This window comes from Notolepis coatsorum, assembly GCF_963971535.1.
Source record: "Notolepis coatsorum genome assembly, chromosome: 12".
Lineage (NCBI taxonomy): Eukaryota > Metazoa > Chordata > Actinopteri > Aulopiformes > Paralepididae > Notolepis > Notolepis coatsorum.
In genome coordinates this window covers 76,658,017-76,684,733 of record NC_140176.1, presented here as the reverse complement: position 1 = coordinate 76,684,733, position 26,717 = coordinate 76,658,017, and the positions used below count along the sequence as shown (strand labels likewise).

At 40.8% G+C, this 26,717-nt stretch overlaps 1 protein-coding gene across 1 annotated transcript in view; it reads left to right on the top strand.

Moving 5' to 3' along the window:
* The window catches only part of LOC311237923 (cyclic nucleotide-gated channel beta-3-like), a gene marked incomplete at both ends in the record, with an annotated part of 80,551 nt that overhangs the window by 26,622 nt on the left and 27,212 nt on the right, over nt 1-26,717 (top strand). Inside the window, 12 exons of the mRNA XM_084325898.1 lie at nt 4,282-4,490; nt 4,616-4,666; nt 5,985-6,071; nt 8,981-9,045; nt 9,216-9,338; nt 9,709-9,850; nt 10,986-11,145; nt 11,643-11,740; nt 12,342-12,425; nt 15,588-15,706; nt 16,169-16,321; nt 16,515-16,671. Coding sequence (XP_084182024.1) covers nt 4,282-4,490; nt 4,616-4,666; nt 5,985-6,071; nt 8,981-9,045; nt 9,216-9,338; nt 9,709-9,850; nt 10,986-11,145; nt 11,643-11,740; nt 12,342-12,425; nt 15,588-15,706; nt 16,169-16,321; nt 16,515-16,671 — 1,448 coding nt within the window. The remainder of the gene's footprint in view (nt 1-4,281; nt 4,491-4,615; nt 4,667-5,984; nt 6,072-8,980; nt 9,046-9,215; nt 9,339-9,708; nt 9,851-10,985; nt 11,146-11,642; nt 11,741-12,341; nt 12,426-15,587; nt 15,707-16,168; nt 16,322-16,514; nt 16,672-26,717) is intronic.

The window sequence follows — 26,717 nt, the reverse complement described above, 5'->3', positions numbered from 1 at the left end:
GAGGAGAGATGAGATAATGTCAGGAGAGATGAGATCATGTGAGGAGAGATGAGATCATGTGAGGAGAGATGGGATAATGTGAGGAGCGATGGGATAATGTGAGGAGAGATGGGATAATGTGAGGTGGGAGGAGATAATGTGAGGAGAGATGAGATAATGTGAGGAGAGATGAGTTAAGGGGAGATTAAATGAGGTAAGGTTTGGAATGAGGGGAGATGAGCAAAGTGAAATGAGAAAAGATTCAATGAGGTGCAAGCTGAAGAGATGAGGTGAGACTGTTACAATTGTGACATGAGAGGAAGTTGAGGTATGAGAAAACACACAGGAGGAGACGAGATGGGGCAAGATGACCGTGAGGTGAAACGAGATGGGCGAGAAAGGGATGCGACGAGGTGAGAAGAGATGAGATGTGAGATGAGACGTTAGATGAGATGTGAGATGAGGCGCTACAATGTCAGATGCCTCTGAAATTCACTGTGCGTCCGAGATAAACTGAGACAAACATAGAAAACGTATCCATTACTTACCGTCAATGTTGTGCTAGTTACCATTACTAGTTACTTCATTTCAAAAGTAACTCAGTAAAATGTGTTACTGTGAAAAGTAACTTTTTAGTTACTTGAAACACAAAAACAACATTATTTAAATTGCTCCCACATTAATTGCCAAGAACGAGTTAACTCGTTATTGCCCGCCAATCGAATATCACCAAAAACGAGTAAAATCGTTATTTATTTTATTCGCTATATCTATTCATAATTCATGGCTGCAGCCTCTGCAGACCCTGGTGAATGTGTCTGAGCTGGCAGACGGTCAACACCGCCCTCTACTGCCTTGCAGAGCTATTGCACTCCATTGGAAATGGTCTGGTGTGTTTTCTGAGCCGTGGGGGCGGGGTTTAAATACTCAGGCGAGGCAGGCCTTTACAACAATGGCATGGAACACTAACCCCGCCCGCCCATTCATGTGTAACGCTCGGTAATGTCGGGGACAGGATCGCTGTGGATAACTAAAATGGCGATCAGATAATTGGATTATTTTTTTTGCATTACATCAAAGACAAGGTAAGAACACTATAATATATAAAATCTTGCGTTGATCTGATATTTCTTTCTCCCACGATCAAAGCTATCTGTGTGGACCATGTGTGGCTGTTTACCGTTGGCTGTGGTGGGGGGGCCATTTCATGAATACACAAGACATAATAATGATAATCTAGCATTGATTTCAGGATGATTAGATAATCAGCCGAAAAATTACAACGTGATAACTGGATTACACTAAAATGCCTTTTTCTCGTCTTTTCCTAGAATTACTCAGAGTCACTCAAACTATACTCATATTCAAAATGGTATAAAACGGAAATGTACAGATGAAAAAACAATCTGTTTTTTGCATGTTGACCAGAAGCAACTCACTGACAGTCGACGGCGTTATTAGATACATAGCTATAATATAAAATATAGTTTTAGGACTCGCAAGTTTGGCATTCTAAAACTATATCCATTGAATAAAGACCTGGTCGCTGAAGGGTGATCAGTGCCCCTTGCTGCTGGCGTCCAATGTGTTAACTCATTGGATGCCGACAACGCTTATATCAGGGGCGGATTTAGGATTGTAGGAGATCCGGGGCTTAGCCCAGATAGGTGCCCGCATTAGCGGGCACGGATTTTTTTTTTTACTTCGACACCACAACCTTTAACTTACACCACCACCTTAAAGCAGACAAAAGGCACTAGAGAACACTTAAATTCACACCCTTTAATTAATGAAGCAAACTATAATAATTTATAATAATAATAATAATAATAATAATAATAATAATAATAATAATAATAATAATAATAATAATAATAATAATAATAATAATAATAATAATAATAATAATAATAATAATAATAATAATAATAATAATACACTGTGTTTGTAAAGCACCTTTCATACAAGAATTGCAGCTCAAAGTGCTTCACAGCAGTACAAAAAGACAGGCATAAAATGAGCACAACATTGGCAGATCAAGAGCAAGAAAGTGCAGACATAAAGTGCAGACATAAAGCATAAAATAGATAGCAGTAAAATAGACAAAGTCAAGGTAAGACATAGAACATTAAATCACATCGTTTTTCATATTAGGATCTAATATCTAGTGTTAACTCGCCGAACGTTGAGCGCCAGGACCCCCGAAAACCAGAGTATAGTCGGGTTTTCATCGTTGTTTCTTTTATTCGATATTTCCATTCATAAAGACATGCCGGCAGCCTGTGTTATCACTGAGGATGGGTCTGAGAGCTCAAAAGCTATGTTTCTAAGGTGGAAGAATTATGTTTTTGTCAACTTGTTGATTGTGATTTAAAGCTTAGGTCTGAGTCTACCATAACACCAAGACTTAACTCACTCAAATACAGCTAGCAGCTGGATAGACTACAGATGGAAATTAGCTTCTGCTAAATCTGGTGCAAACATATTTTCATGTAACAATGATTAATTGTCAAAAAAAAAAAGAAAAAAAAAAGTTGTTTTAATAGATTCTGGGCTTTTCAGAAAACATTCGGGGCTTGAGCCCAAGTAGCCACCCCCTAGCCCCGCCCATGGCTTATATACGTGTTTGTCCGACAACCGTTGAACGCCAACCACGTACTGTATATACGTTATTTGATCGTTATTTATTTTATTCGATATTTCCATTCATTATCCATCCAGGGAACCTGGTGTTATCATGGGGCTGAGTCTGAGATCGCTAAAGTGCAATACCGGCCGCATCCTACCAGGTGGCGGTATCGAGCACCATTTGAAACCTTGTGTATTGGGCTGTGCGTCGATGAAGTGGTGGGACCCTCTCGAAAACGAGATACTGTATCTCAATGTGGCTTTCCCAATAAAGAATTGATGAAGAATCTTTTCTACTAACCTGAACCTGGGGCTTCACCCGATCGCATTGAATCGTGTTTCGGGACCCCCGATTCATTATGCTGTGGTGGGTTATGTCATGGGCCAAATGGACATACGATCTACCAGATGGCAATCAAATAATTTGAATATTCTTTTTGGAATCCCACCACGGGTAAGAGCAATTTAACGTACATTTCAGCTTGATTGTGCCTTGTTTTCATAGCCATCGCCCTGATCAGCGTATGTTGTTGTACTAACGAATGCCGTTATTGACAATCAATTAATCAGAATCGACCCCCCCCCCCCTTTCATGCATTCATGATGGAACATAATACCGATCATATCCATTTGAATTTTTTATTGTAGGGACGAAATGCCAATGGATTTAGTATAATACACGTTGCGGGCTATTACTAGCCTCCCAGGAATTACCATAGATCGCTCTAAAACCATACTTATATTCACCATGGTATAAAACGGGAATGTATGGATGGAATATTTTTTTCTTCTTTTTCACATATTGAACGATAGATACTCGATGTCAAATAGGCCATAGTATTGCATCCATAGCTATAATATAGAATATAGTTATAGCTCTACAAACAAGGTGACGGACTCCATTGGTTTAATGCGTGGCAGCGCATAGCCATATCCCGGAAACAGCATGGCAGCCAATGAGTTAATGCCCTTACAGATTCTTACAGTCAAAATCTGTTTATCAACTTGACAGTTTCCATTAATTTGCATACAGTGCAATTGCTTGATCAAGTTTTCCCTGGCTAGCAGTCCCTCGGTTAAAATCCAGCCGCTGTTGCTTGGGTGGAGTGACTTCGGATGAGTCCGATTCTTTAACGTTAGACTCAGCTACTAGCTTTGTTGAAGCATGTTGTTTCTCCAGGTGCTTCAACAGATTTTAATAGCTGTTTTGGGCAGTAGATAGGATCTTTGAGCCAAATGTAAGACACAATTTACATTTAACTAAAACTTCCTTTTCTTTGTGAGAGAAATAGTGAGAATATCTCCATGTGTAAAAACTCGACTTAGTGGGCGCCGCCATGACAGTCTAGACTAGAGTAGACACAAACATGCCCACAACATGTGACACAGGAGTCAGGACTGCGCTGCAGCTCACTACCGCTCGCTACCAATCTACATAAAAATAATGCAGTAACAAACCATTTAGTAACGGTAATTGAGTTACTGGATTTAAAAAGTTATGCGTTATAGTACTAGTTACTGCCAAAAGTAATGATGTTAGTCCCAACACTGCTTACCGTACACCATTACCACACTTGCTCCTGCCAGAGAACTGACTCATGTATTGCTGTTTCTGTCTGTTCTCCTCTCTCTCTCACTCTCTCTCTCTCTCTCTCACTCTCACTCTCTCTCTAGATGTGCGATATATCACGTGGTTGGGTGTGGTAGCATTGACGATCAACTACAACATTTGGTTTTGTACTGTCCGTCTTTGCTTCCCGTACCACACTCCAGAGGCCATCCCATATTGGATACTTTGTGATCTTATAGCAGACTTCATTACTATTGTTGATATGATCATTTGGCAGCCCCGACTCCAGTTCGTCAGCGCAGGAGACATAATTGTAAGTTATCAAGCCAATAGCGAGAATCTACAGCCCTGTGTTTTATCTGTATCTATGACTTTAATTTCCAGCCTATAAAGATTTATTGTGCATGTATCTGTTTTTTTTAACCATTTCTTTTTCAGAAAAAGAGAGAATTGACCAAGCCACATTATAGGCAATCAGAGAGATTTAAGGTGAGGATGGAATTATATATTCTATATTCCTGTATACCAGAATAGTAAATACATTTTAATCGTAACATTTGTGTGTTTATGGATGGATATGGCCAGTGTAGTCTGTAGCAGAGACAACAACAACACCAATGTGGATATGTGTGCAATGGGAGATAGATAAATAGATAGATTTTGATTGATTGCTTGATTATTGTCTTTATTGGTGAAATTTGTTTTCACAATCTGTACACACAAAAATAACTAAACACAAGAGACACTCCACACCACCATTAAAGGGGAACAACACCAAAATTAAGAATTCAAATATGTTATTTTAAACTTAAACTCATACAAACAAAATATCGCCCAACAACGAGGCTTTAGCACAATTGTGTCTCTCCTTCTCCTTCCACCTTTTCCTCCTGAGAGGAGCTTCTACCCAGGCTTTATCCTGGAAGCTCCACCTACAGAGACAAACCAAAATTACAAACAATCAATTAAACAATTATTTTACATTATTTTACAGATTAAATAATTCTGTACAACATGGATACAGCACTCCATACTGACCTACCATTATGAAACACTAAACAGTGTTTAGGGCACTGTATAAGTCTATCACTCGTTCATGAATCCGGCGGGTATCTTTCCTAAGTTTGTTCTTACAAAGTTCTTAAGAATATATTTACGAAGATACTTACGAAAATGTTAGTGAATGAGATCCATCCATCTTTCGTGTGTTGAATGTTGTTATTACAAACATCCCTAGTGTCCTTGCATGTTGTTTTGTATGGATTTTTATACTGAATACTACCGTAAATGCTGTTATACTATAGTTTGTGATGTTATAGACCTCTCACGGGTGATGTATTTTCTGGCTGCTCCTGAGTCTCCAGCCTTTGCTACAGCTATAGGAAAATGAATGGAATATTAATATATCTTTCCTAGTTTTGTCTGTGGTTCATGCAGCTGTGGCCCCGTAAACAAAGCCTCCTGTAATGGCTTGTAGAACCCAGATGCAGACACAAACAGGCAGAGACGATGACGAATCAGAGAAAACCCAAACAGTGGGTACCGGTATATTTATTATATCGGGGGGAAATATGGTAAACTTACTGGTAAACAGGAAAGGAAAAGGAAAAGACCGCTCATTTCTGCCATAGGTTGGGGAAAAAGCCTTGTCATAATGACATGAACACGGGAGAGGTCTATTGCAACGGTATCTTGCTCCCATCCAGCACAACTTGTGTATTTTATTGTCTTGTGACTTTTAATGTTATTTATTATTATTATTATTATTTTGTTAAACACAATATTTTCCCACTTCTTCCCCTGGCAGAAGGATCTGATAAGCATGCTTCCCTTCGACCTTTTAGGCCTCCAATTTGGATTCTCTGCAGTATTCAGGATGAACCGGATGATCAGGGTACAGTATGATGGACTGTTTTTGTTGTTGTTGCTTTGCCATAGGGAAAATTGTCCCCTTAAGTCAACAAATCGGTCATTATGCATAACAAGTCATGCTCTTCTCATTTATTATTTGCATACAGCCCAAAAAATTGCTTTATACAGTCATTCAGATATACCTTTTTGGTAAATAGTTCACATGTTTTCATACGTTGATCATTAACATGTATGCTCTATATATTTTTTTTTAAAGCACAATCGCCACTTTTCCGATGTGCCGTCCCATCAGCAAAGCATGGGTAGAAAATGACACACAGTGCAGAGCTGAATGTCAAAATTAATCTTCACGGTCAATTTATTGTCAATGAAATTAGATTTGATGATATAGAATAGAATTTTTTTTGTGAAGGACAGCTCTAGATGTACAGCAGTGGAGGCTGCTGACCAAATTTTTAGGTGAAGCACAAATTATTATATTATATATTAAATTATATTTTTTAAACATCCCCAATGCTGCAACACCCCCATTTCTCCCAGGTGTCAGGCTCCTCATTCGCTTCCATTCATTTTGGGGACCATGTTTAAATATCATCCTTCTGAAGTATAAACAAACTATACTGCTGTGACGATTTCAATAAAACAGACCATTCTGAGTCAATGGTATGCAGTGGTGTTGCGCAATATGTCGGGGCCCCCCCGCAGGGCAGACCACTCCCCTAAATCAAACCAAGCAGACCATGGCTCGGCGGCCCGATCAAACCAAGCAGACCATGGCTCGGCGGCCCAATCAAACCAAGCAGACCATGTACAGTATACAGTGGCTACTATCAATACTACTATTGAATATACATACACTATTCATTTAATTTACACTATACATTTCATCAAACCAGCATGTCATGTCTCCCTTAACTGTCGGTGAAAAGAGGGAGAACTACAATGACCAGAATGCCTGGCAATGTTTACTTCCTCCTCCACAGAGGCACTAGTCACTAGATCTGATCAGTGCAACGTACGCTAGCCTAGCCACAAGCTAGCGGCAAACATTCATTCATTTAGGCAGCACCACTAACACAGTGCACATAAATATTATCTGCAGGCTGCATTAGCAGCCAGCAGCCAACGTAATACATTACGTTGTGTTTATATGTGACATAGCCAAGTTAACAACGTTTCATTCCCTTATTCAAGTCTCTAAACAATTCGACTAGCTAACGTTAGCCATTAGCAAAGAACGCTAGCCTAGCCACAAGCTAGCGGCAACATTCATTCATTTACACTAACACAGTGCACATAAATATTATCTGCAGGCTGCATTAGCAGCCAGCAGCCAACGTGATACATTACATTGTGTTTATAATGTGACATAGCCAAGTTAACAACGTTGCAATCCCTTAATTAAGTCTCTAAACAATTCGGCTAGCTAACGTTAGCCATTAGCAAAGAACGCTAGCCTAGCCACAAGCTAGCGGCAACATTAATTAATTTACACTAACACAGTGCACATAAATATTATCTGCTGGCTGCATTAGCAGCCAGCAGCCAACGTGATACATTACATTGTGTTTATAATGTGACATAGCCAAGTTAACAACGTTGCAATCCCTTAATCAAGTCTACTACAAGTATGTATTGTTCTCTAAACAGTTAGCTAACATTAGCATCCAGGCTAATCAGGCTTTCGTTTTACAAACACTACAACTTACTTTTTTCTGATCCAGGTGCATAAGTCCACTTCTTCATGTTGCTCAGTTGCTGGTTTATACTTTGGTCCTAATGTTGGCGCAAAGTTTAATTTAGCCTACTGTGTGTTGTTACAGCTGTACTGTAAACTACTAGCTACAAGTTAGCTTGCCTTCACTGTCCAAGATGGCACGTTCACGTCAACTACAACTACACTAGTCTTCAACTGAGATAAAAAAAAATATATATATATCATCCAGTGCACAACAATAAGTGAACAAGTGAATAAAGATCTTAAAATATGAATGATTATATTAGGCAAATTAATGTTCTTCTTCAGGCAAAATGCACACATGAGAGATGATATATATATATAGGTATATGTAAATTAATAACAATTATGAATTATGAGTGAATTTGTATTTCACGTGTTGTCATAGAGAAACCTCCACTGATGTACAGTAACATACTAACTATACCATTCAAATCCCCATTAATTCACTGTTTAAGTTTCTTTATTAGTTGTCATACAGAAGTACAGAATACTTTTATACAAAATGCTTCTTTCTGTTACGCTCCAGAGACTGTGCTAGGCAAAAATAGATAAGTATAAAATAAGTATAGCAAGTATAAAATAGAAGTCAAGAACGTAGACAAAAAATGTCAGTATATACATATATACAATGCTCAATGTAGAGTAGAAGTAACTGAGTTACCATACAATATACTATACAGTGCAAAGCAGAAGTGGGATGAGGTACAATTTAGGTACAATTTACAGTAAGGTGTAATGAGGTATGGGTTGTATTGCAAATTCTTTACCAATAAATATAAAGTGTGCTTAGGTGTTCTAAAGTGGTTAAAGTGGGTGCTGCAGTGAGTTGTATGTTTAAAGTGAGTGTGTGCGTGTGGATGTGTGTGCTGTGAGTACATTTGATGGTTGTTACATAGTGTTATTGTTCGTTGAGCATACTGATGGCCTGGGGTTAGAAGCTTCTTCTGAGTCTCTCTGTGCTTGCCATGAGACTCCGGTATCGCTTGCCTGACCGCAGCAGTTCAAAGAGGCAGTTGTTTGGGTGGCTCGAGTCTTTGATAATTCTCTTAGCCTTGCCCATGCACCGCTTGTTGTAAATGCCCTGGAGAGTGGGAAGCCCCCCTCCAATTGTGTGTTCGGCTGAACGGGCCACTCTCTGTAGTCTGCTACGGTTCTCATGTATCTCATGTATGTTCCCATGTATTTCGTAGCTTGAGGCATTCTTTGAATTCAGCGACCGACTTGAGAGTATCATGGCGAAGGCCTACCTTTGGAGGTATGAAATAATCTCAATAAGTCTTGATATGGAAAAAACATTATGAAATTAAATGACTAATGGTTTCTATTTGTGGTGGTTTGTCATTGTGTCAACATAATAAGTTGTCACTTGCCACTTGACATGAATGTTGAGTTCAAAGTCTCTCTCTCTCTCTTATTGAAATCCAGAGTGGCTCGTACCACAGGCTACCTGCTTTTCGCCCTACATCTCAACGCCATCGCATTCTACACCGCCTCCGCGTACCAGGGGATCGGAATAGGCAAATGGGTGTACAGTGGAACGGGAAATGCGTATGTAGGCTACAGTATTCACCCAACCAATGCTGTAACATAGAATAGGAACATTTAAACCACATAACCAATGCAATGTGTTTTAGATGTGGGTTCCAAATCATTCTTGGCCTGGATACAAAAATAAAGTCATACATTATCTTTTACAATTACATAAATGTGGTTTGGTGTTTTAGCCACTTGTGGTGACCCCCGGGGGTAATTAAGGCACATTTCCAGATAAAAAGTTGTCCTAAAATGTTCACACACTTATATGCATATAATGCACTCCAGTAGGCTACATATGTGGTAATTGTTCATGTCCAAGACTGAAGTTGGTATCAGTCGTACTAATGTTGCATAATGTCTATTCTCTCCTATCTCTCCGCAGGTATCTGCATTCCTACTACTTCGCAGTCCGCAGTCTGATCAACATCGGGGGTCTGCCGGAGCCCAAAACTGTATTTGAGATCACATTTCAGTTGTCCAACTTTTTCGTGGGCGTCTTTGTGTTCTCCAGTTTGATTGGACAGGTAAAGGGTAATGCTGCTGGCCGCTATGGCTAAAATATCGATACAATACTTTATCAATACTAACATCAAAACAATATTTTTTGGTCTTGGTTTTGACAGTATAATGGTATTTGGATTTCCAAGTTACAATGTGGAATGACATCTTTTTGATGACTTTATCTTGAAATGCAATTGTCATGCGGCTAATTTACTCAAAATGGTATTTTTTTATCCAATTGGATTTCATAAAATAAAATACAGATTGTTGATGACAGTATTGTAGAAATGCATACCTTTGCATGGCTCCATGACAGTATACCTTGAATATAGCTCTATTTTCTAGCTTTAGGAGAGAGTGGTGCATGTTAATGTAGCCGGTGTAATCTTACTCTGCATTGTGTTTTTCGATTCTACCCCTGTTAAGGGATCGCCCTGAATGGGAGTTGAACCCCGGTCTCCCGCGTCGCGGGTGGCATCACAGACCACTATACCAAGAGGTGAATTCACTTCTTGCTACTGGGTCTGGATGCCTCTGGGGAGTGAGTTTACTTGCAGTACTGCTTAACGTCCACAGCCACTTCACTTACTGTACCTCGTGACTGTGGATAGACTGCGGTACCTCCGTTACACTCACCCCCCTAAACTCAGTCCACCCAGGGCATCCGGGTCTCACGGCACCACGTTTAGCCGGTGTGATCTTACTCTGCATTGTGTTTTCGATTCGACCCCTGTTAAGGGATCGCCCTGAGTGGGAGTTGAACCCTGGTCTCCCATGTCACGGGCGGCATCACAGACTACTATACCAAGAGGTAAATTCACTTCTTGCTATTGGGTCTGGATGCCTCTGGGGAGTGAGTTTACTTGCAGTACCACTTAACGTCCACAGCCACTTCACTTACTGTCCCTCGTGACTGTGGATAGACTGCGGTACCTCCGTTACATTAACAAAAATGTGGCAAACTGTCTTGGTTGCATGGGAATAACATTATGTGAATTCTTATTGACCTATTTCAAGCCACGCCCTCTTTTATTGATCAACTGTTGTGATTGGAGGATCAAAAAAAGAGGACAGGGCTTGAGGTCAATTGAGTTGGCACCCTCATTTTTAATACACTCTCTCCCCCCCGCCCCTCCCTCCCTCCCACCCTCCCTTCAGATGAGAGATGTCATTAGTGCCGCCACGGCAGCTGAGTGTTACTTCCGGGCCTCCCAGGATGGCTGCGTATCCTATATGAACAAAAACAAAATCCCCAAAATGGTGCAGAACAGGATCCGTATGTGGTTCACCTACACATGGACCGCCCAGGGGATGCTGGGTGAGTCCCCGAGAAACCAGGCTGCAACCAACACATTTTCAATATCCCAACGCATTGTCCCATGCCACAGTATTTGCCCGCGTCCACCTCTTGTTTGATGTGGTTATTCAAATAGAGAAGGCATGTGTCAGTGGAGTGGGATGTTCTGAAGCCAGATTGGAATTCGTAGATTAGATTTTTTTCCACAAGGTACTTTTCGACCTGTTCGTAGAAAAAAAATGCCATGACTTTCGAGATGGAGGTAAGAATAGAAACAGGGTGGTAATTGCCTGGGTCTAATTTGCTGCCTTTTTGTGCAGGGGGGTCACTCTCGCAATTTTGAATTTGAAGTGTGTGTGTGTGTGTGTGTGTGTGTGTGTGTGTGTGTGTGTGTGTGTGTGTGTGTGTGTGTGTGTGTGTGTGTGTGTGTGTGTGTGTGTGTGTGTGTGTGTGTGTGTGTGTGCGTGCGTGCGTGTGTGACTACACTGTTCATTTACAGTTATCATCGCTCTCCCCAGATGAATCAGAGCTGCTGGATAAGATGCCTCTTGTGATGAGAACAGCCATTGCTGTGGACATCAACATGACTACCTTCCAGAAGATTGCACTGTTTCAGGTGGTTTTATAAAGAGGACAATGAAGAAGTGACGTAACACGTCTTTTTCACCCAGATACTTTAATATAGAGACTAAACGTTATGTAATGTCTGAAATTTCCCCGTGAGGGATTAATAAAAGATATCCTTATCCTTAATACTGACAGTACAAACAAAGAAAACAAGAACATAATTTGTACATGTATTTGCCGGAGACACGTGACTGTAGGAAATGGGGCCTTTCTTTCTCTTTCCTTTCAAAATTATGTCAACACTTAAAAAAGAGGAGACAGTTTATTTGTATTTTTTATTTATTTATATTAAAATAAATGTTCTATATATATTTTTTCTTTTTTGGTCCCCTCTTCCCTGTTACCCATCGAGAGGCCCTTTTGTCCTCTCGCCAGACAATCATTGTAAATCAGAATTTGTTTTTTTTTAATTGACCAGCCTGGTTAAATAAAGGTTTAAATAAAAGAAATGTAATACAAAATTTAAATAGAGACAAGTGGCCCTTTCTGAGAGATCACAAACTCTAGGTGAGGTTCACTCAAAGTGTTTACTGGTCAGATTGGGATGGAAAACAAGATGACTCATCGTGGATCTATCTGATCTCTTTCAGGGTTGCGACCAGCAGATGTTGGTTGACATGTTACTGAGGCTCAAATCTATTATCTACCTACCTGGGGATTTTGTCGTGCAAAAAGTAAGTTTGTGTGTGTGTGTGTGCGTGTGTGTGTGTCTGTCTGTCTGTCTGTCTGTCTGTCTGTCTGTCTGTCTGTCTGTCTGTCTGTCTGTCTGTCTGTCTGTCTGTCTGTCTGTCTGTCTGTCTGTCTGTCTGTCTGTCTGTCTGTCTGTCTGTCTGTGTGTGTGTGCGTGCGTGTGCTAGCTTATTTGGGGCCCTACACAAAATCTTTCTTAGGGGCCCCCCTATTGGTCAACAATGCTGAAGTAAATGTTCTCGCAAGATGCTGCTGTTCCCCTATCCATCTCCCTATCTTAATAACAGCTGTCGGATCTTTTCTAGTCAACAATAAATGTGTTTGTCTTAACGTTAGCTTCAAATGTAGAGGTGCCTTAGAATAGATCAATATACAAGGGTGTGAAAAAAATTGTGAGTGCCTAGAGTTTGTACTGGATTTGGTAGATCTGCTTTTGGCTTTTCTGCCCCTACTGTACATCATGGAATACCCTGCAGGAAACTCTGAAACTAGACAGACTCTAATGACTATGGGCCGGTTTAGAACCTTAATGACCAATCAGGTCACCACAATATGTCATTGTTTTTAAATTATTACTCTGTTTAATTTTTTTTGCTATTTTATTTATTTTTTTATATATTTTTTTAATGTATTTTAAAACGTGCTCTTAATTATTCTGATTGTCTGATGTCTTTATATTTATGAACGCACTGTGACACTTTTGAATGTAACATCTCGACGGCACTGTCCCTGATCTGTGCAATATGTTTCAGTAGGTGTGCAAAAACAAATAAACCAAAATCTGCTCAGCCTGTAATTGCTCCACAGTGATAGATATCAGTGTTTTCAGCCTGTAATCAACTTGTCACCTGTGGTTCCGTGAAGTTTCTGCGTTGTGTTGTTTTTTGTTGAATGATGGTTATCTTACTTGGAAATCGACCTCCCCCGTACTGGCTGTGACACTGTTTCACCCCGTTAATGCATCCGTACAAAGAATTTACTCGAAAACAAACGTTGTCTCTTTCCTTGATGTTGATGTTTATTCCGTAAACATAGACTCGTACAAGATGGAAACAGTTCTGAAAGTCTTTGAAAAGTCTATTAAATTCATTATTCTATAGGCGGTTGGGTGGCGCAGCGGTCTAAGTGCTCGTCACCAACGCGTGAGACACCGGTATCGAATCCGGCTGTCAGCGTTGCCTCCAGCTTGGGCCGGCCGTCATACTGACTCAATTGGCAGAGATGGGTGGTAATCTGGTCGTTGTAAACAGCGACTCCTACAGGTCGTTCAGGGCGCCTGCACAGCAAGGACAGGAGATGTCGAGGGTAGTGTGAGCCTCCCACACGTTACACCTCGCCAATGAGAGTCCGCGCTGGCAGGTAAAAAGAAGTGGCTGGCTGACTCTGCATGTATCGGAGGGGACATGATATAGATTCTTCAACCCTCCCTACGATCGACCAGTGGTGGGGGGCACATTTGAGCAACGATCAAGACAGGGGAGGGGGGAATTGGCACGACTAAATTGGAATGGGAGAAAAAACTGAAAAAGAAGGAGAAAAGGTGGATAAAAAAAATTCATTATCCTATCGATCTCTCCTGTTATCAGCTTGATGGTTTGTTGCGGCCCAGTGGTTAGCCAAAAGCCTTCCCTGTTAGCTGAAGCTAGCTATCTCGTGGCTCCGGATGGTGGAGGGCCTCCCATCCCCCACCCTCCAGCTTACTGCTGTCTCTTTGTCAACGTGTCTACGCGTCTGCCTCGTCTCCTAGTCTGAGTCAAACCGGAAGAACTCACAACTATAAAGTATATTCCTTAGCAACGGCTGAAAGCCCATATAGTTCACCATTCATAACAGCATCCTTCAACTTTTTGTTAAAAGTACATTTGTTGCTGATCATCATTATCTTCACAGGTATACAATTCCAGTATGCAGCAGCTCTATACATTACGGTTCTCTTAAGTGCATTTGTTCTTGGTAGAGGTAAAATGAAGACCCACGGCATATCTGGTGACATAGCCATGCCTAGTATTGGTGGGTTGTAGTTCTGACCACAAAGACTTAGGTTTACCAATTTTATAAATATTTGACTGTAAGATTCTGCAAGGGAATCTCATCAATATACTAATCAAACAATATAAATATAGTCCTTTCATGCACAATTGATATCCTATCTATTCTAACGTTGCAATGCACGATTGGTATCTTAAACAACGTTGCAAGACGGTTATAATGAAACGTTCCTTCAACCTAAGCGGCGATACAATTAGGCACGCGCATCTCTTATTATGTCGGGTATGTGATGTGAATGGAAACTGTCAAGTTGATCAACAGATTTTGAGTATCTGTAAGGGCATTAATGAGAGCAATCTTTTTATTTATTTTTTAGTAACTAAATAGTTACTTTTCACAGTAACACATTACTTTTGGGTGTAAGTAACTAGTAAAGTAACTGAGTTACTTTTGAAATGAAGTAACTAGTAAAGTAACTGAGTTACTATTTTTCAGTAACTAGCACAACACTGCTCAGAACAGAGTGGCACGTCTCGCCCTCTGCTGCTCTGTTCTGAGTGAGCTGAAGTTTCTCCAGATCCCGCTTTGAAGCGATCAACCAAATTGTTGGGCAGTAGTCCAAGTGGGATAGGACTAAAGCTTGTAACATTAGTTTAATTGTCTTCTCACTCAATAGATGAGCACACCTTCTGATCATTGAAATACTCCTACTCATTTTCACTCACTTGACCAAGCAAGCTTTTCATCAATAACCACACCCAACAACTTGGCCTCTCTAACCCCGAACACTTGTCCTTTTAACCCCTTATATAGAAAAGAAGTGGGTGGTTATTCCCCAACTCAGTACACTGTTTAGATGGCAATCATTCACTTTCTATTATGAAAGAGGCGAATGGCGAATGTTATGTACATGACAGCTACACACCAGACCCTTTTATTTCAGTCTCGGAAGATCCCCTCTGATTGCCTTTTTAATATAAATACATACAAGGTCATACAAGAAAGAGCCAGCGGAAAAAGCAGAACCCTTCATCACTTTTAGACATGTTCACCCTGTCTTTGATACATCATCGACATGGTCACAGAGAGGACAACCATCGGTCACTGTATTCTCCTCTACAGTCACGGTCTCTCTTCCTCTGCCCGTCCTCCTGTAGGGCGACATCGGTAAAGAGATGTATATCATCAAAGCCGGAGCGGTGCAGGTGGTGGGAGGACCCGACAACAGCATCGTCTTCGTCACGCTGAAGGCCGGCGCTGTGTTCGGAGAGATCAGGTGGGTCGTAACATTCCCGGGGGGGGGGGGGGGGGGGTTTGTGTGGGGCTGTGTGTGCACGCAGAGGAAACCAGGCCAAAAGAACGGTGATGCTTTGCTACATCTGAATCTTGTAGTTATCAGATTCAAATATATACATAATTGATATTTCATCAAGATCAATAAATAGCAATGTCACTAACTCCAGTTAGTCATGGTTAACCGACTCACAGGATACTTTACATCTATATTGATTTGATTTCGATTTATTTGAAAAGCATATTTTCTAAAATACCAGCTTTCATCTGCTGCTTAAAATACCTCAATACCTCAAGACCTCACCACATTGTGTTGTGTACTTGTATCTTTTCATTGTCTACTAAATGAATCCTGGCCATTAACAAGCTCACTGATCAGGGGAAAATAACTGCCCACAAAATGAAATGGTATACTAAGTACACTTGCTCTCTGTTCTCTTCTCAGTCTTCTACAGTCTGCCAAAGACGGAGGGAACAGGAGGACGGCTAACGTCAAGGCTCACGGCTTCGCCAACCTCTTTGTCCTGGAGAAGAAGGACCTGTTTGACATCCTGGTCCACTACCCAAATTCCCAGAAGGTGCTGGCCAGGAAGGGAAAGTAAGTCATTTTGGAAACATTCGTTCTTGTACTTCACTAAGGCCTGACATGGTCTGTAGTTTTGGAACCTGTGTGTATGCAGAGTGTGTACAGTATGATGCCTGTCCCTAGAGTTAATTATGTGTTTGTTTGTTTGTTTGTTTGTTTGTTTGTTTGTTTGTTTGTTTGTTTGTTTGTTTGTTTGTTTGAAAAGAAAACTCCAGCAGGGCAAGGGTCCGGCAGCAGCCAAGGCTGAGGCAGTTAAGAGGAAAGAACCGCATCTGTTTGCACGCCCACCTCCTAGTCCCAAACTGCTCAATGTCCTCGCTGAAACCTTCAAGAATAAAGGAACCTTCATGGCTAAAGTCCTGGTAAAATAACACACAAGAGCAGCCCAATAGGCACCAAGAGCGTATGCTAATGACCCCCCCCCCCTCTATTTTGCTGAAGGGCTGGCATTATCCCAAGCACACCACCACAAAACATTGTCACTGTTTAACCTTAGGAGTCTGTGGTCATACTATACATACTTGAAATTGGGAAAACATGTCTTCATCTCTTGTTCTGCCAAAGCTGGTACAAAAGTTGATTGTAAAGTATATTATATAGCAAAACAATTGATCAATTATACCTTCAAGTACTGTACAGGAGTATACCAGTACTCACACAGTTGTTTGCTTCTATAGGGGAAGTGTCATTTTGATGTAAGAGGCTATGGAGGGCAGCCAAGCAGGGGTGGGGGTAACGGGTACATCATTGTAGTCGTCACGTAGGCACCTTCCATCACAGACCACACCTCCAGAAGGCTCAACAGTAGACTGGTGTTCCCAAATCTACCCCCCTCTACACCCACACCCAGCGCTGATACCATACACTTTACTACACCACACACTACTATGCTATGATCAGCCTCCTTAAAAGGAATATGCCAACATTATTATCAGTAAAGGCTATCCGGCTGCAAGCTAGCCTAGCTTAGCATAAATGAATGGAAGCAGATATGGACCACTACCCTATAGCTTAAAACTCCAGGGCCCTCATTCATCAACGTGACGTAGAAAATGTTCTATTTCCACACGTAAGCACAGAATTTAGAATGCAAAAGAAACGGGATTTACCACACGTGCGTACGCAGGTTCTACGCACACCTGTCATGATAAATATCACCTTGGCCCTGCGCCGAGGCTCGTGCACACTTTCACGTATTTGCACCGCCCCGATTAACCATATACGGTAATGGACCACCCCCATGAAATGTGGAAAAGTGGACTAAGCCGAGGGTGTTGTACACTGTCGGATATTATATCTATTAACTTCCTAAAAGACCATTGCTGCCTGGACACCGCAAACACTAATAAAGACCATTAACCACTGTTTTGCCGTTGCCCGTTAGTGTCATTAATGCATGCTGGAATAAGAATGCCTTTCTTAATTTATTTTTAATATTAATAATTATTATAATACAATAAAAGACAGCTCCGTCTTTTAATACACATATATTGTACAGTAATGTCAAATAAATACTACAGTCCCCGCTGAAATAAAGGTTCTGCACGCACATACCAGCAGTGATCTACAGCATAAAAGATAGCCACTTTATAATACTATTCTGAGTAGATAATTCATCTGTATCGCAACAGAGTCACGGATCTGGTCGGGGCAGGTAGCATTATGTCGGGAAAATCCTTATGAAATAAACAAAAGTGAATTAAAGAATTTAAAAACAAAGTTTAGCATATTAAATCGTTTTATAAGCTTTCTGAGTAGATAATTCATCGCAACAGAGTCACGGATCTGGTCGGGGCAGGTAGCATTATGTCGGGAAAATCTTTATGAAATAAACAAAAGTGAATTAAGGAATTTAAAACGAAGTTTAGCATATTAAATCGTTTTATAAGCTTATAGCTTTTTTCGTGCTGATTGGAGAAGGGTCCAGCTGCAGAGCCGGAGAGCAACTCTCAGGGCCAAGATAGCACTTATAATATTTTGAGAGAGACAGCAGAGAGACAGACAGCAGAGAGACAGACAGACAGACAGACACTGTTCCACAGTGTGTGTGTGTGTGTGTGTGTGTGTGTGTGTGTGTGTGTGTGTGTGTGTGTGTGTGTGTGTGTGTGTGTGTGTGTGTGTGTGTGTGTGTGTGTGTGTGTGTGTGTGTGTGTGTGTGTGTGTGTGTGTGTGTGTGCGTGCGTGCGTGTGTGTGACTACTAGTCTAATAGTAGAGACTCAGCCCCCCCCCCCCCCCCCCCCCCCCCTCTGGACCACCTCCTAGTAGAGACTTCTCTAGGAAGAAGACGAAGATGAGGATTAAGGCGAGACACTGCAGGTGAATAGGCAAATATACTTTTTTTGTTGATTTTGAGATTTTGTTATATTTTGCTTCCTAAACATGTCTTCTATGAAACTAGTGACAATAAAACGTCAATAACACACATTTAGTTGTTCATTTTACTTCATTTTGCCTTATTGCATCCATAAATGTCCACATATTTAATGGGGAAGTGCCTCATTTGCATATATAAACATACATTTCAGAAAACTTGTCTCTACTAGGAGGTGGTCCAGAGGGGGGGGGGGGGGGTCTCTTCTAGGAGACTAGTGGTCACACACACACACTGTGGAACAGTGTCTATCTGTCTGTCTGTCTGTCTCTCTGCTGTCTGTCTCTCCGGCTCTGCAGCTGGACCTTCTCAAATAAGCACGGAAAAGCTTTTAAGCTCATAGCTCCAATTTGGGTCCCAAATTGCGGTACAAATGAAGGAGGTGTCTCGGGTAGTGGACTCTAGTTAATATTATGTTCTCTGCAATTAGACTGCCCCTCATTCATTCATTCATCCCTATCTGATGCTATCTCTGAAAACAGTTCCTGCGAGCGCAGTCAGTGCACCCGATAACGCTATATATATAAACCTGCATTCATTCGGAGAGAAAGTCCTATTCCACATGCTATTTAGGGTTTGACAATAATTACACTAATATCGCTATTTCACAATGAACTATAATGAATTACGGGGGTCATACAGAACACGTCAGTCAAGCTTATTTCCGCTTTGAAACTAATGCATGCAACTGATCTATGCCGTCCGTCTGCAGTCCCCATATTCTACCACTGGGCGTCAGCTACGCATGCTCCGAGCTGTGCGTAAATATAAGCACGAAGTCAAGTTCAAGTTGAAATTGATGAATCCCACACTTTGCTTAGAAATGGTCGTACGCACAGGTTAAGCACATATCTGTGCGTAAGTCACGTTGATGAATGAGGGCCCAGGAGAGGTGTTTTTGGCCCATAGCCAGCGTTTTAAGCTAGTCGGGTGGTCTGTATCCATTTCTGTTATTTTATGCTAAGCTAGGCTAGCTTGCAGCCTGATAGCTTTCTACTGAACGCACAGAGAGGAAATTGGTATCTACCTTCTTCTCTGACTCCTTCTCCCCAGGGCCCCGTGACACATACTCCAATTACCAACAATGCTAAACCTGCTCATCTAATCAGTAATGTACCAAAAGAAGGCGTTGTTTAGCCGTTGCCACCATCAGCAGACCCGTGTACAGCCTAATCAAGCTCAAACTCACTTGCTGTTACAACATGACTGTGGATATGCTGTCAGGGTAAACTAATGTCTGTCTCTTTCTTGGTTATTTTTCCAGGGTACAGCGAAAGCTGAGCAGTGAGAAGAGAACAGGCTTCTGGAAGCTGCCATTTTACAGCTACTGTTTTCACATTACTTCACATTTACAGCTACTATTAGCTACTGAAGGGCGATTAACACACCTAGTTCACACGTGGGTGGTAAAAAAAAACTAAAACACTAAACTATCTCACATTATCCTCATTGGATATATTCTGTATCAAGAGATTCTCAATGTTTTTAATATCGGGGACCAACAAATGTTTATACTTTTACCTGGTGGATTGGCAAGCAATGGTATTGTCACTTCCAATGATCAGGGATATTGAAAATACAAGATTACATTAAAACTCTACTTGACCACAGGAATATAGTCTAACTGCCAAATTTCCCTCGGGATAAATTAAGTATTTATATTCTAACTAGGCCATCTAACCAGTCCAGGGACTGCTCAGCAACATCCAAGAGAGTGGCACTAGTCCTCAGCCCTTAGTTTGAGAAAGAAACAACTTGCTACTACATACTGTATAGCCTGAAATCAGTGGAAACAGGACATCATATGTCATTATATTCTTATAATATCCACATTGTAACTTGTGTAGTTTGCCTAGAAAGAGAGAGGGCAATGTATTTAAGTTAAGTTTCAGTTGCTAAATTTTTCCATGAGATATATCATCTCTCTCAAAATATGATGGACCGTATGGTAAACTATGTATAATGTAATTTGATAATAATAATAATAATAATAATAATAATAATAATAATAATAATAATAATAATAATAATAATAATAATAATAATAATAATAATAATAATAATAATAATAATAATAATAATAATAATAATAATAATAATAATAATAATAATAATAATAATAATATAATAATAATAATAATAATAATAATAATAATAATAATAATAATAATAATAATAATAATAATAATAATAATAATAATAATAATACTAATAATAATAATAATAATAATAATAATAATAATAATAATAATAATAATAATAATAATAACTTTATTTGTATAGCACTTTTCATACAGAAGTTGCAGTTCAAAGTGCTTCACAACAGTAAAAAAATACAGGCATAAGCGAGCATGATGTAAACTATATAATGTAAAATGTTCTTTTTTTCATACACTGTAAACCCGAATAAGTTTCCAGAACTTAAAAAAAATTACGTAATCTCCTGCCTCAAATTTTTTAAGTTGATCAACTCAAATGTTTTCAGTTGGCTAAGACTTACAATTCTCAGTTAAGGCAACTCAAATATGGTCTGTTACTGTGACTTAAGGTTCTCAGTTAAGTCAAATCAAATATGGTCAGTTACTCTGACTTACAGTTCTCAAGTGGAGTCAACTCAAATATGTTCAGTTACTGTGACTTACAGTTCTCAGTTAAGGCAGTTCAAATATGTTCAGTTACTGTGACTTAAGGTTCTCAAGTGGAGGCAACTCAAATATGTTCAGTAACTGTGACTTACAGTTCTCAGCTAAGGCAATTCAAATATGTTCAGTTACTGTGACTTAAGGTTCTCTAGTGGAGTCACCTCAAATATGTTCAGTTACTGTGACTTAAGGTTCTCAAGTGGTGTCAACTCAAATATGTTCAGTTACTGTGACTTACAGTTCTCAGTTAAGGCAGTTCAAATATGTTCAGTTACTGTGACTTAAGGTTCTCTAGTGGAGGCAACTCAAATATATTCAGTTACTGTGACTTACAGTTCTCAGTTAAGGCAGTTCAAATATGTTCAGTTACTGTGACTTAAGGTTCTCTAGTGGAGTCACCTCAAATATGTTCAGTTACTGTGACTTACAGTTCTCAGTTAAGGCAATTCAAATATGTTCAGTTACTGTGACTTAAGGTTCTCAAGTGGTGTCAACTCAAATATGTTCAGTTACTGTGACTTACAGTTCTCAGTTAAGGCAGTTCAAATATGTTCAGTTACTGTGACTTAAGGTTCTCTAGTGGAGGCAACTCAAATATATTCAGTTACTGTGACTTACAGTTCTCAGTTAAGGCAGTTCAAATATGTTCAGTTACTGTGACTTAAGGTTCTCTAGTGGAGGCAACTCAAATATGTTCAGTTACTGTGACTTACAGTTCTCAGTTAAGGCAATTCAAATATGTTCAGTTACTGTGACTTAAGGTTCTCAAGTGGTGTCAACTCAAATATGTTCAGTTACTGTGACTTACAGTTCTCAGTTAAGGCAGTTCAAATATGTTCAGTTACTGTGACTTAAGGTTCTCTAGTGGAGGCAACTCAAATATATTCAGTTACTGTGACTTACAGTTCTCAGTTAAGGCAGTTCAAATATGTTCAGTTACTGTGACTTAAGGTTCTCTAGTGGAGGCAACTCAAATATATTCAGTTACTGTGACTTACAGTTCTCAGTTAAGGCAGTTCAAATATGTTCAGTTACTGTGACTTAAGGTTCTCTAGTGGAGTCACCTCAAATATGTTCAGTTACTGTGACTTACAGTTCTCAGTTAAGGCAATTCAAATATGTTCAGTTACTGTGACTTAAGGTTCTCAAGTGGTGTCAACTCAAATATGTTCAGTTACTGTGACTTACAGTTCTCAGTTAAGGCAGTTCAAATATGTTCAGTTACTGTGACTTAAGGTTCTCTAGTGGAGGCAACTCAAATATATTCAGTTACTGTGACTTACAGTTCTCAGTTAAGGCAGTTCAAATATGTTCAGTTACTGTGACTTAAGGTTCTCTAGTGGAGTCACCTCAAATATGTTCAGTTACTGTGACTTACAGTTCTCAGTTAAGGCAATTCAAATATGTTCAGTTACTGTGACTTAAGGTTCTCAAGTGGTGTCAACTCAAATATGTTCAGTTACTGTGACTTACAGTTCTCAGTTAAGGCAGTTCAAATATGTTCAGTTACTGTGACTTAAGGTTCTCTAGTGGAGGCAACTCAAATATATTCAGTTACTGTGACTTACAGTTCTCAGTTAAGGCAGTTCAAATATGTTCAGTTACTGTGACTTAAGGTTCTCTAGTGGAGGCAACTCAAATATATTCAGTTACTGTGACTTACAGTTCTCAGTTAAGGCAGTTCAAATATGTTCAGTTACTGTGACTTAAGGTTCTCTAGTGGAGTCACCTCAAATATGTTCAGTTACTGTGACTTACAGTTCTCAGTTAAGGCAATTCAAATATGTTCAGTTACTGTGACTTAAGGTTCTCAAGTGGTGTCAACTCAAATATGTTCAGTTACTGTGACTTACAGTTCTCAGTTAAGGCAGTTCAAATATGTTCAGTTACTGTGACTTAAGGTTCTCTAGTGGAGGCAACTCAAATATATTCAGTTACTGTGACTTACAGTTCTCAGTTAAGGCAGTTCAAATATGTTCAGTTACTGTGACTTAAGGTTCTCTAGTGGAGTCACCTCAAATATGTTCAGTTACTGTGACTTACAGTTCTCAGTTAAGGCAATTCAAATATGTTCAGTTACTGTGACTTAAGGTTCTCAAGTGGTGTCAACTCAAATATGTTCAGTTACTGTGACTTACAGTTCTCAGTTAAGGCAGTTCAAATATGTTCAGTTACTGTGACCAGGGACGTGCACAGGACTTTAGAAAGGCAGGTGCCCGAAATCATAAAAGGGCATTAATTAGTAAATGTAACCGGCGTTAGCTCTCGGGAGCGATCGCTAGCTAGTTAGCACCAGCCGGGGACCGGCGTTAGCTCTCGGGAGCGATCGCTAGCTAGTTAGCACCAGCCGGGGACCGGCGTTAGCAACCGGGAGCGATCGCTAGCTAGTTAGCACCAGCCGGGGACCGGCGTTAGCAACCGGGAGCGTCGCGGAGCATTCAGCCTGCTGGCTACACAGCTTGTCGGTGTGCTAATAGCCTCTGCAAGCTAACGGTAGCTGGCTACACAGCTTGTCGGTGTGCTGGAGCCTCTGCAAGCTAACGGTAGCTGGCTCCAGGCTATTAGCACATCGACAAGCTGCTGGAGCTCCCGACGCTCGGCTGGTTGAAGTGGATCTAGGTAGCCAGCAGGCTGAATGCTCCGCGACGCTCCCGGTTGCTAACGCCGGTCCCCGGCTGGTGCTAACTAGCTAGCGATCGCTCCCGAGAGCTAACGCCGGTCCCCGGCTGGTGCCAACTAGCTAGCGATCGCTCCCGAGAGCTAACGCCGGTCTGTCTGTCGAAGACCGAGGGAACCGCATCAGGCTTCAGCTGATTAGTGGTCTTCTGGACAAACCTTCCACCCCCAACAACATAATCCGAGGCAATGAAGTGTTCTCTGGGGATCTTCATTCCCTGTCCAACAGGCTGATCACGCCGCCTGAGTGCAGCCAGCTTGAGCCAACATGCCAACAACACTGTTTTTTTCACTGGTAGTTTGTGGAAATTAACCAACTTTCCTCTCTCTCACATGGTAAAATTAGTTTGAACAGCCAGGAGCAATACAAACAGAACCACCGCGGTCCCGTTGTTTTGTAGGCAACATTTTATTTACCGACTGACCCATTCACTATAGGCAACTAACCAGCAGTGTATACACCAAACAAGCTCCATGACGTCAGCCATGACGTCAGCAACAAAATGGCGGCGCCCATGTTGAAAACAGGGATATTATATTTGATTTTTCAGACAAATAAGATAGATTTCACATTTGATTATAGAACCCTGTCTTACACAAGGTACACAACAAACAAACTAGGATCACATTGCTCACTGCTTCATTTCCACTTTAAGGTTCTCTAGTGGAGGCAACTCAAATATATTCAGTTACTGTGACTTACAGTTAAGGCAGTTCAAATATGTTCAGTTACTGTGACTTAAGGTTCTCTAGTGGAGGCAACTCAAATATATTCAGTTACTGTGACTTAAGGTTCAACCTTAAATCCATGTGATTAAGTTAACAGAACTCAAAGAAATTTAGTCATTCTTATGCCTCATTTCTTTTAAGTTAATGACCTCAAATGTTTAAGAAACTAAGAAACGACGTAAACTCCATGATCAAAACTGCAAAAAAGAATTTCATCAATGACAAAACTGAGGAAAACAAAAACAAACCACGTGAACTTTGGAAATTACTCAATAATCAACTAGGATGCAGTAAAAAACTTAAAACCAGATTCTCAAACATAAACATAAAAACTGACAACACGCTCATCACAGACAAGCTGGATGTAGCCAATTACTTTTCTTCACAAACATAGCCACAACACTGGTAAACAAACTACCCTCCCACTCAGGGCTTTATGGGGTAGAACACATAGTAGCTTTCTACAAAAACCTAGGGGTCCGCAAGGACGACTTCAAGCTGGAAATGGTAACAACAGATGAGGTACTCAATAAACTGAGCGCCCTCCAACCTAACAAGGCCACTGGCCATGACAACATCCCCTCCAAATTCCTCAGAGACTCAGCAGCCGCCATCACACCAATCATCACACACATAATAAACCTCTCCATAAAACAGGGACACGTCCCCAAGGACTTCAAAATTGCGAGGGTGACCCCTCTGCACAAAAAGGGCAGCAAATTAGACCCAGGCAACTACCGCCCTGTTTCTATTCTCACCTCCATCTCGAAAGTCATGGAAAAAATAGTCTACGAACAGGTCGAAAAGTACCTAGCGGAAAAAAATCTAATCTACGAATTCCAATCTGGCTTCAGAACATCCCACTCCACTGACACATGCCTTCTCTATTTGAATGACCACATCAAACAAGAGGTGGACGCAGGCAAATACTGCGGCATGGTCATGCTGGACCTACAAAAGGCCTTTGACACGGTCAATCACTCCATTCTGATTGACAAGCTAAAAGCAATTGGTTTTGATAGTCTATCAGTGAGCTGGATGCAATCCTACCTTGAGGGGAGGGAACAGATGGTGGAGGTAAACGGTACCCTATCCCCCCCCCTCACAGTGAGCTGTGGTGTTCCACAAGGAAGCATACTAGGACCGCTACTGTTCCTAATTTATGCAAATGACATGTCGTCAGCTTGTGACTGCAACTTGTTCCTGTTTGCGGACGACTCAGCCCTGCTGGTCTCTGACAAGAACAAGTTACAGGTTGAAAAAACCCTCAGCTCGGAACTAGGCAGAATCTGCATATGGCTCGCTGATAACAAACTATCATTACACATGGGCAAAACAGAGTCCATTCTCTTCGGTTCAAATAACAAACTCAGCAAGACCGACGGCTTCTCAGTTACAGTGGGTGACAATATTGTCACAAGGAAAGATGAAATTACCTACCTGGGGTCCATCCTAGAGGCTAATCTCTCCTGTGACAAAATGGCATCCAATGTAATAAAAAAAGTCAACCAACGAACTCGATTCTTGTACCGGATCTCCTCTCTGGTAAACAAGAACACCCTGAAGACTCTGGCAGGAGCACTCATTCAGGGGTACTACGACTATGCTTGCACCTCATGGTACCAAAGCACCTCAAAGGCGCTAAAAACAAAATTACAAACATCTCAAAACAAACTGGTCAGACTACTGCTTGACCTTACTCCTAGAACCCACCTCACCCCTGCCCACTTCGACAACCTAGGATGGCTTAGAGTAGACGACAGAGTACAACAACTTGCAATGGGCCTGGTCTACAAGATACACTACACGACCAAGGTACCCATGTACATGTCAAAATACTTCCCAAAGGTCAGTGAATACCACGATCACAACACCAGAGGGAGCTCCACAAATCATGTCAAACCCAGATTCGGCTCAAATAAGGGACTAAACACGTTTCGCAATTATGCCACATCAATGTGGAACGCCCTACCCAAAGCTGTAAAGGAA